This window comes from Babylonia areolata, chromosome 35 (assembly GCF_041734735.1).
Source record: "Babylonia areolata isolate BAREFJ2019XMU chromosome 35, ASM4173473v1, whole genome shotgun sequence".
Taxonomy (NCBI): Eukaryota; Metazoa; Mollusca; class Gastropoda; order Neogastropoda; family Buccinidae; genus Babylonia; species Babylonia areolata.
In genome coordinates, this window is record NC_134910.1 from 5568088 (window position 1) to 5583826 (window position 15739).

The window sequence follows — 15739 nt, forward strand, 5'->3', positions numbered from 1 at the left end:
ATCGAACCCAGTCCCTCATGGACACTGTATTGGCAGTTGAGCTCTTAACCATTATGCCACCTTCCTTTCTTCTTGGTCAGGCAAAGCAATTGTAATTTATTTTGATTTAAACTGACATGATAACCACTTAATAGATTTTTAATATGATTTTTTTCTTCTTTTTTTAATATCCCTGACAGATTCAGAAGACAGACATGTCATCTGGCCCAGGAAGCAGGCACATGTACAGCCAGGTGCTGTCAACAGTGCTGACACACAAGCAGGAATGCCTTCAGTACCTGACAGTGGACAGTGACACCTACATGAACTGGAGAACTCTGGCACGCAGTCTGGAACTGAACACTGACTGCGACGTGGCTGCTTTCCTTCTCCAGCAGTGAGTAGTCTGTTGTCGTTTCCTGATCACTTCACTTTCTCTTTTAGAACCTGCAACCCTTCATCACAAAGAGTAGAAAAAGTACATGAAACAGGAGAGTGAGAGAAAACATCTGAATATTGTATTTATAATGTATGTATGTTGATCAATACAAGCTTTTCTGAACCTTGCTGAACTGTCTCAGCTGCAAGACAAGGTCTCTGTGATAGAAGGCCTTGAAGTGGCTTGACTGTGAGTTGACATTGATGTTCAGTTATATAAGATCTAGTGTATAGATTAGAGTTTCTGCACTTGAACTGGGACGGAACAAAACAATACAATACAATAACAAATACAGTGCAATACAATACAGTGCAATGCAGTACACTAAATAAGATATGTTGTGACAAAAGATGATTATACAACACAATGCGATAGAATACAATACCATGCGAATCAGTACAATACAACAACAAATACAAAGCAATAAAATAAGATACACTGCAATGCAGTACATGAAAATCTGTTGTGACAAAAAAGATATTTATACAGTACAATAGAGTGCATTACCATCCAATACTATACAAATACAATGCAATACAGTACAGTGCAGATCAATACATTGCAATGTGATGCAATGCAATATACATAAATCTGTTGTGACAAAAGATAATTATATATAAATACAATACAATACAACATTGTGTGTTCAGTACAACTACAATACTGTGAATGCAAAGATAATATTGCAGTACAATAAAAATCACAAATACAATACCATACCATACCATACTATACCGTGCCATATTATACCATACCATACCATACCACACCACACTACACCATACCATACCATACTATATCATATCACACCACACCATACCATACCATACAACGCCACACCACACAATACCATACCATTCCATGCCATGCCATACCATACCATACCATACCATACTAATATTACTATATTGTGCTATACCATACAATATCATACCATACCATGCCATACTAATATTACTATATCATACTATACCATACCATGCCATACCATACCACACCATAAATTCCATGCAATGTCTAAGCGGTGTTGTTGACAGCTATGAGAAGACGTCGGACCTTCAGCTGACGCAGTGTGTGAAGTGCTCGGGCCCCGTGGTGCAGTACTGTGTACCCTGCAACATCTACATGACGCAGCCCACCACCGCCTCCTCCCTCCTGCAGCAGGATGGCACTCCCTCTGAGGATTCTGTCTTGCCAGGGGACACCATCCTGATTGACGTCACTGATGTAGAGCAGGTTCCATCCATGTCTGAGGCTCAGCAGCTGGTTATGGTGAAGGTATGTGTGTGTGTGTATGTGTGTGTGTGTGTTTCAGTGTGTGTGTTTGTCTCTGTGTGTTAGAGTGTGTGTTTGTGTGTATGTGTGTGTGTCTGCGTGGCATGCATGTGTGTGTGTATGTATACATATGTGTATGTGTGGGTGTATGTGTGTGTGTGTGCATGTATGTGTTTTCATATGTGTGTGTGAGTGTGTGGCATGCATTGTCTGATTGTGTGTGTGTGTATGTGTGGCATGCATATGTGTGTAAGTGTGTGTCTGTATATATGTGTCTGTCTGGGTTTGTTTTTTGTTTTTTTTTGTTTGTTTTTTTTTAGTTGACTTCATCAAGATTTTGCGCCTTATAAATAGTATTATTATTATTAGTAGTAGTATTTTTATGTATTTATCTATTATTTTTTATTTATTTACTTTTTTTAATTTAAAAAAAGGTATTTTTTGTTTTGTTTTGTTATTTTATTTTTATTTTATTTAAAAAAAAAAAAAAAAAAAATATTTATTATTATTATTTTTATTTTTTTCTCAAGGCCTGACTAAGTGCGTTGGGTTATGTTGCTGATCAGGCATCTGCTTGGCAGATGTGGTGTAGCGTATATGGATTTGTCCGAACGCAGTTACGCCTCCTTGAGCTACTGAAACTGATACTAATAGCGGTGTCTGTATCTGTGTCTGTGTGTACACGTCAATGTGCGTGTGTGGAATATGTGCCTGGCATGTGTGCCTGCTTGCCTGCCATCTGCTTGTGAGAGGTGAGAAGACTTGATTCACCCGAACAGTAACACTCTCAGATGTAATATGAATTATGAGACAGGGATGACTGTTGCTGTGGTGTACACTTTGCTGTTACACTTTTACAGCCTACAAGAATTTTGAACTTTCAGTTGTCCAAGGATGATTAGACTTCTCAATTCACCAGCCATTGAACGCTCCTTTTTCTGTTGACCTTTTATTGTTGGGTTTTGTTGTTGTTTTTAATGACATTACATGTATGTACTAAATGTTAAATATGTGTGTGTGCTATAAAAGTTTACATACCTGTGTTTTTCTTCTCAGGAAAAAGTCTCAAAAGTCCCCAAAATAAATCTAAAGTCTTTTGGCTATTGCAGGTTTAGTTTTTGCACTCCCTCTGTCTGGAATGTGATGCATTTTGGTCTTGGGCACTGACTAATGCACCGTATGTTTAGATCCCAGCTTAAAAAATTCATCTGTTGTGTGTGGTATTTTTTTGTGATTTTTTTTTTTCCTCCACTGTTAATTTCAGTTGTTTTGTTCATTAGTGGTAGCCAGTGCATTTATGACTCAGTCCACTTGTAAGTTATAGTTAGAGAAACTGTGCTATACAAATACTGTTCATTATTATTATTATTGTCATTATTATTGTTATCATTATTATTGATATTATTGTTAAACCATACTGCTCAGAGTAGATGGCAATTATTCATCTTGTTGACAAGCATGCTGGTGCACACAGACACTACAGACCCATAATTATCTGTCGCCTTTGCTTTATTTCCAGATTCAAGAATAGGTTGTGTTGGAACAGGTAAACAGGTTATGTTGACAATCATATGCACCCAGACACATAGACTTATGCACATGCATGTAATTACACACACACAGACACACACACTAATATGTAATCACTTAAACACACACACATTCACATACATGTACATGCATGTACATACACACACACTCAGTCACACACAGGGGCACATACATACTTGCATTCAAGCACTCGTAAAAAAAGGAGAGCTTTAGAGAGAGAGGGAAAGAATGACAGTAGTCTTGAGCATCCCCAAATTTTGGGGTGAGTGTTTTATCTTTTTTGATTAATTAATCAGTGTTCATTCTATAATTTTCTATTGTTACCTTTAAACAGGCGGACGATCTGGGTGACGTGGACCTGGGTGAGGACAGAGGAGAGATTATGTCGTCCAATCAGCTGGAAGCTCTAGTGGAGGCGTGCGCCATGCAGGGAGCCATCGTCACAGAAACACAGGCATCTCTGCTGCACCCTCACATCACTGCTGCCGCCGCCGCCAACACCACCACCACCACCACCACCAAATCCCTGCTGACACCAGAGATCCTCATGAAGCTGAAGTCCCAGTCCCTTTCCACAGACTCTGACTCCCAGCAGAAGACAGAGCCCTCGGTGGAAGTGGAGAGCCTGGTGACGACAGGGGGGGAGTACCAGTTGTTGTCATCCTCCCCGTCAGTCACTGCCTCACAGCTGGACACGGCCTGTCTGCTCACGTCGGTATCACAGCCCCTGACAGAAGGGGGATTGCAGCTGGACTCGCAAGGCACTACGGTGGTTGGCAAAGAATGCCTGGAGCCAGGAGGGACCCAGCTGCCTGCAGAGACCTCTGGTGGAGCAGAACCTTTGCAGCGTGTGGCATCTGAAACAGCAACAGAAATGTTCACTGCCATCGGCGCCCCGGCGGAGGATCTGTCCAGTTGTTTACATGCGTTGTCCAAGGTGAGACTGCTGGCCTACAGGTATCCTTACTCAGGCATGGCTACCATTACTGGGGGCCTGTATTTGTCCCGGAAAAAATTGATAAAATGGACAGGTTGTCATGGAAATACGATTAATTGCTGTATGTCTGGAAATTTTTTTTTCAAATCCGACCGTAACATTTTTTTCCCCAAACTATCTAGTGAGTACAAGTGTACCCTCCGATGGCTTTCCGACCATTGCCGAAGACATTTCGTCGAGGCTTATGGAAATGCTGCCAAATATTACCGAATCCACTTTGTGAAAATCCGGAACTGTCCGAACAGTACCAAAGCCATTTTTTGAAAGCCTGTTCGATTTCATGTTTCTTTGTTGGCCATTGGAATGTTTGTTTACCTACTGCCAGAAACGGCATTTCACTGGCTAGCAGACGGCGGTCTGATGGTGAGATGTCGCATCACTGAGTTGCTGCAATAAATTTTGGCTGAGAAGAGCAAACAGATAGGCCTGGTTTGCATGAGTTTGACATGGTAAGTATATTTAACCAAACTGGGAGTATAATATGAACTCCCCATTTTGGTTCCATTGAACAAGAAAAGACCAAAAAGGCTGAGGAAAACCTTCCAGTCACCAACCAGCAGGCTGTACTGCATGTTTCTTCTAGATGTGATCAAGGTCTTTGAGGTTGTCAACACAGAGCTGTAGAGTGATGATCCAAAGCTGCAATTCCTGAAAGCATGCCTTGAAGGTCTTCTGAGGGAGCTGCTTGTAAGGTTTGTCAAACCATCAGCCATGGTGTACAAGCAGGTGCTGGATGTTGACTTCCGTGCCACATACAACATCAAAGATAACCAAGATCTCATCACAGGAGACCCATTCAAACCTTTCCCTTTCATACTGATGGAGAAAAAGGCAGAAAATGTATTGTCAACCAGTTTTTCCTCCAATTTGACATTGAGTGGACACAGCTGGAAATACTGTAGAAGTTAGTTCCCTTTGCTTGTGGTTTATGCATATGTAGGAACTTGGAAACTGTGTTTTTACTTTTAAAGAAACAAATTTTTGTGCCTGAGTGCAGGGTTCAATAAATTCACTTGGTAAATACAGTTTGTTTTCTGATCTCATCAGTTGACTTTGACTGAACCATTCATGTTCTGTTTGACAGAATGAGCTGAGTGAGGATGAAAGCGACTACTACTGTGAGCCCTTGTTCAAGCGTGAGAAGGTGGACGATGAGGACCTAGAGACAGCCATCAGTGTCCTTGAAGGCAAGGTCAAGGTTAGCACCGGCACCACAGGCCTGTTGGAGGAGGCGTGCATCAAGGTCACACAGGGCGCCACCCACAGCCTGGCTGTCACTCACTGTCCCGCTGACACTGACGCTGATGCTGCCGCCTGCCTGCTGCCTGAACCTGATTCTGCTGATCCACAGCCTGACATCAATGATGCTGCCAACGCTCTCAACGACTCTGCTGAGACAGAAGGGAAAAGCGATGAACAGGCCAAGCTGGAAGACGAGACAGATGTGAAAAGCGAAGAACAGGCCAAGCCAGAAGGCAAGGCTGGCAAGTCCAGCGGCCCAGAAGTGGAGAACAGTGAGGGTGAGGAGGCAGGCAACGTGAGAGGTCAGCCTGCTGAGCCGGACGTACAGGTGGGCCAGTCGGCAAGCCTGGCCAGAAAGCTGAACACTCCTGGCAGAAAGAGAAAGGTGGATGCTGCCGACTCCTCCAGCCCGGCGCCAAGTCCTCAGAAGACGACGCCTCCCGTGGTCAGCCACACCATGCGCACACGTTTCTACGACAAGAAACGCCCATCCTTCCTGTCCTTCACCCAGTCCCCGGCCCCGCCTCAGGAAAAGAGCACTGGCGGCAGCAAGAAAGGTCAGAGGTCAGGACGTGGGAGAAAGGGACGGTGGCCAGGCAGTGGCAGGAAAGAAAACAAAGATCTGAAGAACGAATCAAAGAGCAGAGGACGAAAGAAGCAAACCTTTGATGCTGCCACTGCGGAGGAAGAGTTCTTTGATGACGATCGTGATGAAGATTACGTCCCAGAGAGCGACGAAGATGAGGATGAGGACATCCTGGATGAACATGAAAGCAAAGAGAGAGTGGAGAAGAGTGGAAAGGAAAAGGTTTCTGTGAAACAGGAACAAAGCAGTCGGCAGGAACAGGGGGCGGAAAGGCCAGAGAAGTGCACTGTGTCCACTCAGGAGCAGGACAAGAAACCCGACCTCCAAAGCCAGGTGATCGTCATCATGGAGCAAGAGGACCTGGGCAAAGTGACGCTGCCCACATCACGACCACATAGTCAGCCTGCAGGTATGCTGAGAAAGGTGAAAGCAGAGAGCGGGGTGCCAGCTGTGAAAACGGAGACCAACATCGCTCCTCTGGACACGCAGCCACCAGGGAGCAGCAGGCTGGCGTCCAAGGTCAGCATCGTGATGGACTCAGACACTGGCACTGACTGTGTGCCCAGCAAGAAGAGGCGGCTGCAGCCGAGGAAGGTGGCCAGGACATACGCGTGCGACATGTGCGAAGAGGAGATGGGGTCACGCCGGGAGCTGAAGCAGCACCTGCAGCAGCACCATGGCAGCCGGCCCTACGCCTGCCCCAAGTGCCCCGCCACCTACAAGAACCGCAGCCACCTGCGGGTGCACCTCAACCGCCACGCCGAGGTCAAGCCCTTCCAGTGCCCCCACTGCCCCAAGAACTTTGCCAGCAACTACGCTCTGACAGCCCACAGGACCACCCACTCCACGGACAGACCCGAGGTGTGTGACATCTGCGGCCGCTCCTTCAAGTCAGCCAAGTACCTGAAGGGGCACCGGCAGCTGCACCAGCCGGGAGAGAAGCGCTTCATCTGCCAGCAGTGCGGCGCCCGCTTCAGTCGCAAGAGCAACCTGCTGAACCACATCAAGATCCACACCAACGACAAGCAGTTTGAGTGCCCGCACTGCCACAGAAGATTCATCCAGTCAGGCAGCCTGAAGAGCCACGTCTTCCGCATGCACAACCCGAACCGGGCCCGCCCATATGTCTGTGAGATTTGCGGGGAAGCGCGCTACGCCAAGGATCAGTTTGAGAAGCACATGATGATCCACACGGGCACCAAGCCCTTCAAGTGTGAGGTGTGCGGTGCTGCCTTCGTGCAGTCCAATGCGCTGAAGGGCCATATGAAAATCCACACAGAGACGGAAGGCAAGTCCCACTGGTGCAGTATATGTGGGGCGGCCTTCAAGAAGTTTGCCAGTCTGAAAAAGCATGTGCACAAGATTCACAAGGACTACCCTGAAATGTCCATTGCCACCTTTGAAATCATTGAGGTGCCACTGCCGGTGTAGCTGTCACGCAACTGTCTCCTTTTTTTTTTTTTCCTTTTTTTCTTTCGTTTTTTATTACTTTTTTCAATTTCACTATTTTTAGGAAATCTGCTGGCATGAAGTGAAACTGACAAACAGCTGAGACATTCTTCATTCAGTGATTTGTTTTTTTTGTTTTTTTCCCCTCATGATTAGATGAAGACAATATGACAAGTCTTTAAAGACAAAAAAAAAGTATTACAACACAATACTGTTAATTGTTTCCTCATTATTTTAACAGGTTTGGGAATACCGTTGTTATTTTGTGGGTATGGAATGTATGCAAGTGTATGTTTTGGTTGCTTTTTCTTAAAATGTTAGCATTTGATATTGGGGTGTGATTGGTTGATAGCATGTGGAATTGCTTACGTTATGGTGGAATTTACTTAATATTGGTGTCAATTTTTATCAAGATTTAAAGACAAATGTTTCATATGCTGTTGGTGGGATTTGCTTCTGGATCTATACATTGTATCAACTCTGTGTGTATGGGTGTGTGTGTGTGTGTGTGTGTGTGCACCTTTCTGAAGTTTTGCTTCTGTCTTTCTTGTTGTTTTGGATTAGTTTGGCATTTTGTACCAAGGTTTGTGTTAACTCTTTCACCACCACAGGCAACTTTAGTTGACAACACAGTGCACCACCATAAGTGACTTTGTTGACATTGAGGGGTCATGTTGATAAGATTGTTTTTCACATTGTAACAATGCTCAACAGCTGCAGCTAGTTTCCTGCCAATAGAATGATGACTGACCTTTGCCCCCTGGCCGAGTTTGAAGTGAACAAGTCCATCGTACTGTTTTGACGTGAACCGAAGCCTGCGACAGAGCATCATTTCTAAAATATCAGGTGCTTGGAAGTGTTTTTCACACAGAAATTTGGCAGTGAAAGAGCTGACGAAGACTGCAGGCATTCAGGTGTGGGGTAGGACATGTGTTATTGTGAGGTTTGTGTTAGTTGATAAAGACTGCAGGCATTCAGGTGTGGGGTAGGACATGTGTTATTATCAGGTTTGTGTAAGTTGACGAAGACTGCAGGCATTCAGGTGTGGGGAAGGACATGTGTTATTGTGAGGTTTGTGTTTGTTGATAAAGACTGCAGGCATTCAGGTGAGGGGTAGGACATGTGTTATTGTGAGGTTTGTGTTAGTTGATAAAGACTGCAGGCATTCAGGTGAGGGGTAGGACATGTGTTATTGTGAGGTTTGTGTTAGTTGATAAAGACTGCAGGCATTCAGGTTTGGGGAAGGACATGTGTTATTATCAGGTTTGTGTTAGTTGATAAAGACTGCAGGCATTCAGGTGTGGGGAAGGACATGTGTTATTGTGAGGTTTGTGTTTGTTGATAAAGACTGCAGGCATTCAGGTGTGGGGTAGGACATGTGTTATTGTGAGGTTTGTGTTAGTTGATAAAGACTGCAGGCATTCAGGTGTGGGGTAGGACATGTGTTATTGTGAGGTTTGTGTTTGTGGAGGGTGACCCTGGAGCTGGATGCCCTGCAGGGGTATATGAGACATTGACATTTCAAAAGTTTAAAAAGCACATGATGATTCATACAATTACATGCACCAAGCTCTTCAAGTGCGAGGTGTGCGGTGCGGGTTTCTTGCAGTCCAGCATGCTGAAGGGCCACATGAAAACCCACATGGAAATGGAAGGGAAATCACACTGGTGCAGTATATGCGGGGCGGCCTCACAGGTGGGCCAACAGCAAAGTGACAGCTGTATGATCAATATCAAAGACTGAGATTGTAACCTCACAGGTGGGCCAACAGCAAAGTGACAGCTGTATGATCAATATAAGAAATGAACACAAACTTACAGGTGGGCCAACAGCAAAGTGACAGCTGTATGATCAATATAAGAAATGAACACAAACTTACAGGTGGGCCAACAGCAAAGTGACAGCTGTATGATCAATATAAGAAATGAACACAAACTTACAGGTGGGCCAACAGCAAAGTGACAGCTGTATGATCAATATAAGAAATGAACACAAACTTACAGGTGGGCCAACAGCAAAGTGACAGCTGTATGATCAATATAAGAAATGAACACAAACTTACAGCTGTATGATCAATGGTTTCTCCACTGCAGTGATAATTTATTTATAGTTTTTTCTTCTTTTTTTTTTTTTCTTTTTTTTGTTTAGAATTGTGTGTGTGTGTGTGTAGACTATGAGTATGACTCTCTAACTAGGTGGCAGGATTGCACTGGCTCTAAGTTCTGCAGCCTTGGGGGCTAGTTGGTCACTGGGGGTTACCCCAACTCTGTGCAAAAGCCCCCTTGGTCGAGAGAGTGGGGATGTAACTTGGGTGAAACACTCTCCACTACAATCAAAATCTTGCCTAGATAGAAGGGTCAGGAGTTACCTCTGCTGTTCTGGTGGTCATAATTGGACATGACTCGACTATCATATATGTGTATACCTTCAGTATTTCACTATTTTGTCATCATATTTGGGTGGTGGGTTTCTGTAGATGAACAACATCAAAAGATGCACAGAACAATTAATACACAAGTTCTAAAAAGAGTATGTGTGATCAAAGATATATATATATATATATATTAGGGTTTAGTTATTTGGAATTGGGATGCACATGAACCATGGTGCATTTCCCAGACAGCATTTCTTGTGGCCCCCGCCTTTATTTTATTTTATTTTACTGAGATGGAAACAACAGGATCCAGGCAGAGAAATGTAATCATGTTTTTGAGACATGTAATTCAGTGTGTAGCACATGGGCAACTTGAATGCCATTCTGTGTTCTGGCAGTACTGGAGTTTGAAAAAAAATGTCACGTTCATGGCATGGGGACGTTTTGGACATGTTCCTTTCCTTCAGTAGTGGTGTGCAAGCATTTGGGAGATATTTAGTGTTGTGTGTGAGCGGTTGTATGCCTTTGGTAATGAACACCTTTGCTGTCCTTAGATAAATTACTGACTGCTGAAACAGCAGAATACTTTCTTGTGTCTCTTGTTTTTTGGTCCGTTGCTTTTGTATACAATTTTTTGTTGTTGTTGTTGTGGGTGGAAGGTATGTGTTCTTCAAAAATACTGTTTGTGTGTGTGGTGTTGTGTAGGTGTGGTGTGCGTGCATTTTTGTTGTTGCATGCATGTGACAGTGTGTGTGTGTGTGTGTGTGTGTGTGTGTGAATTGCACTAGAGTAGTTCATTTGCGTAATTTTCGTGATTTTAGACATTGTCTGTGTGTGTGTGTGTGTGTGTGTGTGTGTGTGTGTGTGTGTGTGTGTGTGTGATATCACTCATTCTTTTTTTTAATTCTTTTTCTTACTGGTTTGCTTTATTATTTTTGAGAGTGGAACTCGAAACAGCCCAATGAATGAGAAAATAAACAAACTTTTCCTATTGGTGAAGGACTGAAAACCTTGTTTCATCAAGTCAGAAGCATACATATGACACTGACTGACTGAACTTTGTGATACAGTCTGACCGAACACCACCTGAAGAGATTTTTGTACCGTACAGTTATCAAAATGATCTGGGCCTTCCAGCACACATGGATTTTAAGTCACAGCTGTAATTCGCCATACACATACAGTCTCCTTTGAAATCATCATCAGCTCGAGGAAAAAGATGAGAAAGATCTAGGCACAAGTTTGACATACTTGGTACATCTGTGCCACAGGTTGGATCTATTTATTATTGTGGGTTTTTGACTCACTTGTGTAAACAAAGTGAGTATGTTTTAACCCGGTGTTCGGTTGTCTGTGTGTGTGTGTCCGTGTGTCTGTGTGTCCATGGTAAACTTTAACATTGACATTTTCTCTGCAAATACTTTGTCAGTTGACACCAAATTAGGCATAAAAATAGGAAAAATTCAGTCCTTTCCAGTCATCTTGTTTAAAACAATATTGCACCTCTGAGATGGGCACAAAAAAATAATAAAAAGAAGCCTAATTATATGCAAACTGCATTTACTGTTATATTTATATTTTTTGTATTCTCTAAACTTGGCACTTTGACCTCATATTCTGACACAACAACAAGAGGAGTCATTATTATCATTTTTTGTTCAAACAAAAACTTCTTTTGCTAAGCATGGAATTTTTATTTATTTTGCAAACGTTTTGGGGCAGATAGTAAAAAAGGGAAATTACTCTGTAATTAATGCTAGGGGACTTAATTTATCACAAGTGAGTCTTGAAGGCCTTGCCTCTCTTGTTTTTTTTAATGATATAAAGTGTGTGTTGGCATGAATGGTTGGCCATGTTCACACAAACCCCAGAAGGTTAAAACGGCGGAGGGAGAGGATTGGGCGCCAGCTTTACATGCAGAAACCTGGATGGCTGCAACGGTGGCTGTGAAAGGATATAGGACTGTTAACTCACTCAGTACGGCCAGTCCTCTCTTCTCCTCTACACAGACCCCTCGGATGTCCAGTGGTTGTCTGAATGACCCAACCTTTAGCTTCCATCGTCAGAACTGTGGTATTCTTTGTCAACATTCACCTCTTCAGAATGAGAGCCTTCCGCTTGCAATATTTTGATGATGGTATTGGGGTGAAACACTGTTAACATCGTCTCTTTCGCCGTTCGTATGGAGAGATTTAACTTCACAATATGAATTGTTCCCTTATTTTTGTCTCATACGTTTTAACAATTTGTGATGTGAAACTTCGGATGAAAAAAAAGAGAAAAAAAAGAAAAGAAAAAAAGAAAAACGAAAAAAAGAAGAAGCAATAAAAGTATTATGAAATTAACATTTTGAACATTTCTTTTCTGTGTTTGTGTAATGTTTATTAAATTCACACAGTCCTGTTTGTATTAGACTGAATGGCATAATCTGTTAATGTAATCTTTGTGAAAACTGGTATGGGTGACAATTGTGTTTCCTTTTTTGGGGGGAGGTGTGTGTGGGGGGGGGGGGGGGGAGGGGGGGGGGGGTTGGGAGGTGTGTGTTCGGGGAGTGCCAATATGTGTGTGTGTCGGTGCCAATAATGTGTGTGTGGGGCGGGGGGAGGGGGGCCAATATGTGTGTGTCTGTGCCAGTATGTGTGTGTGTGTGTGTGTCTGTGTTTTGAATAGGACATTTTACTGATAGTTATTGAGGTCAGTTTGTACTGTTGATCATTGACAGTTATTAATGCCAGTTTCTACTGTAGATCAATGACCAAAGCATATCAACACACACACACACACACGTATGCATGCACATCGATAATAACTAAAATAATCAAATATCCCATCCCCACTGCCCTTCCTCCCACCAGCCCTCCCCACCCTATTATTACGAAGAGATTGTGGAAGCTTCGGCTATTGATAGGAAACGATTGGGCGAAAGTTTACATTAGTGTGTGTGGGGGGTAAGAGGGGAGGTGGGAGGATCACAGAATGAGATCGACTGAAATCCGTAAGAATCCGTAAGATTTCAGTCCTGCGAACTTCAGACTGCGTGATCGTGGCGACTTTCTAAGCCCTCGTGCGTCATCACTTGATCTCTTGACGTCATTGTCGCCATGACATGGGAGCTCTGGGATTGCGGCGTGGAGAGAGAGAGTGAGCTGTAGATTTTTTTTTTTTTTTTTCGGCTGATGATTTTGGAGAGGAGTGGGGATTAATATAGACCTTTGTGTGCTGGTTGTTCACTCCAACTCTCCCCCACCCCTCACCCCCATTTTTTTTTTTTTTTTTAATCTTTGAAAATAAAATGAAAATAGAAAATCCCTCGCTCCTCACCCATTCTTTTCATACTTATATATATATATATATATATATATATATATTTTTTTTTTTTTTTTTTAAAGGAAATCCAGGGCGTCGAACACACACACACACGAACACGCACACAATACGCACGCGCGCGCGCGCACACACACACACGAACACAATACACACGCACACACACACATCCACACACACACGAACACGCACACAATACGCACGCGCGCGCGCGCGCACACACACACACACACACACACATCCACACACACACGAACACGCACACAATACGCACGCGCGCGCGCACACACACACTAACACACACACACACACACACCAACAACTTACTGACCCGCCACGATCGTGACCTGGAAATACATTAATTTCCCTCCTTACTCCACATATAGATAGCCAAGTTTCATCCTGCGTTAATTAATTAATTAATTTATTATATATATATATATATATATACATATATATATATATATACCTAAAGCAGTGCGTACCCCCTGTGAATGTATCACACAGTTAATCCTAACCAAAGAAAGATACCGTTGTCCCAGCTCTAAACTTAGAGTCACCAACACCGCACTGTCCAACTATCCAACAGAAATATCTGGACAGGGTGTAGGGCACTGATATGACTTACGATATTCGACATCCTGTAAACATATGTCAGCGTTCGGTGGATTATGGATACAAGAACACACCCAGCATGCATACCATCGGAAACGGAGTATGGCTGCTTACATGACGGGGTAAGAACGGCTAAACTCCCATTTGCACATACGAGTAAACATGAGAGTCCCAACCCACGTGCGCAGAAGAAGAAATGTTACGGTTGTCAAGTTATGTAGCTGATGGACTCAACGGGTTACCAGGAGAGTGGAGGAGGTGGAGGAGGGAGAGTTCAAGGACCTGTATGTCCTAACACCAGGGAGGCTGAAGGTTAAAGGTCCCATAGTTATAGCCTTTTTTATTTTTATTTTATTTTATTTTTTTTAGGGCCATTGGGGCAGTTAATTCATATCTACTGTGTCTGGAGCAACGTACTGAAACGTGGGGTACTATCCTCGCCTCTCACTGTGGTAATAACGTTCCGCAACCAAATCATGTACCCATTCACGCCTGGTTGGAGTGAGGAAAATCGGAGAAAAGTGCTTTTCCCAAGGACAACACCACTGGGGCCGAAACGAGGGTTCGAACCCAGACCTCTGGATCTGAAGTCCAACGTACGGCTCAACCCATTCTGCCACGCTGCCTCAGGAAGGCAACACGAGGAAACAACGTGACAGGGTCGGCAGTGAACCCCCCCCCACACACACACACACCCTCTCTCACACACACACACTCCTCCATTCTCTTCTCCAACCTCTCATTCCCCCTTTGTTCCCCTTTAGACGAGTGCAGGGAAGGGGAGGAAGCCGGATAGTCAGTCAGCTGAATTACACAGGTGTCAAGACCTCGGGGAATTCCAGGTCAGTTCAAATGAAACGATAACGCAGGATTATAGGATTACCCGAAGCGGTACACGAGTCAATATTTGTACCTCGACACGTCTGAGATATATATAATTATATCTAAAAAATAAAAAATAAAAAAAAAGGTCAAAGAATGTCCACTGAAGAAAACGTGCAGATGTAAACGTGATTTGTCAGCTTTCGTGGTAGCAGTCACGAACAACGACTGTAACGTTAATCCATTCAACGCTGTGGAGTTTACAGTCCAAACAGGCTTCCCCGCTATTTCGATGCAGGAAAAACATGGAAAATAAACTGAAATCGACCGACATTTTTTTCCCCTTCTAGTCGACAAGTGTTAACAAAACCGGAAATACTGCAGCAGTTAGTCCCATTTGCTTGCAGTTTATGCATAATGTGGTCACTTAACACGGAAACCGTTTTAACTCACTCAGTACGGCCAGCCCTCTCTTCTCCTTTACACAGACCCCTCGGATGTCCAGTGGGTGTCTCAATGACCCAACCTTTAGCTTCTGTCGTCAGAATTGTGGTATTCTTTGTCAACATTCACCTCTTCATCGTAAGAGCCTTCCGCTTGCAATATTTTGATGATGGTAATTGGGGTGAAACGCTGTTAACGTCGTCTCTTTCGCCGTTCGTATGGAGAGAGTTAATTAATGAAAAGGAATTCGACGCTCCAGCAACGCTCGAGCGCAGGTATGAACGAGTTAAGGGGAAGTACGTGGGGCGGGGTCAGAGTGTGGTCGCAGGGTACAGGCTTTGTCCCAACGTGCGATGAACTCAATCACTTATTAGTTATTGCGAGCGGCGTTGAAACGCGTCCTTCACAGAAAGCAGGCGAATCTGAGCACACGAGATTCGAATTCCACACTCGGTAATATTTTCTCCATAGACACTTGAATTCCCTGCGATTATGGTTTCTATGATTTTTTCCCCCTCCACTAAACCTTGAGTAGGCTTCTGTGGACGCTAGTCATTCGAATGAGACGATAAACTGAGGTTCCACGTGTGGCATGCACTTTGCTAACCTGAAATAACCAACGGCAGCAAAAGAGTTGAGAG

General features: G+C 43.7%; 1 protein-coding gene and 1 long non-coding RNA gene across 3 annotated transcripts in view; both read left to right on the top strand.

Annotated features, from left to right (window-relative positions):
- Positions 1-7507, top strand: part of LOC143277980 (uncharacterized) — a 9290-nt gene extending 1783 nt beyond the window's left edge. For both annotated transcript variants that reach the window (XM_076582989.1, XM_076582988.1), the window contains exons 2-5: positions 180-376; positions 1456-1696; positions 3579-4181; positions 5326-7507. In XM_076582989.1, coding sequence (XP_076439104.1) covers positions 195-376; positions 1456-1696; positions 3579-4181; positions 5326-7500 — 3201 coding nt within the window. In that variant the 5' untranslated portion in view covers positions 180-194 and the 3' untranslated portion in view covers positions 7501-7507. The remainder of the gene's footprint in view (positions 1-179; positions 377-1455; positions 1697-3578; positions 4182-5325) is intronic.
- Positions 7508-9058: 1551 nt separating this feature from the next.
- On the top strand, positions 9059-12234 carry LOC143277981 (uncharacterized). The gene is made up of 2 exons (XR_013053820.1): positions 9059-9214; positions 9523-12234. It is a non-coding gene; the product is annotated as an uncharacterized LOC143277981 (long non-coding RNA).
- Positions 12235-15739: the final 3505 nt, after the last annotated feature.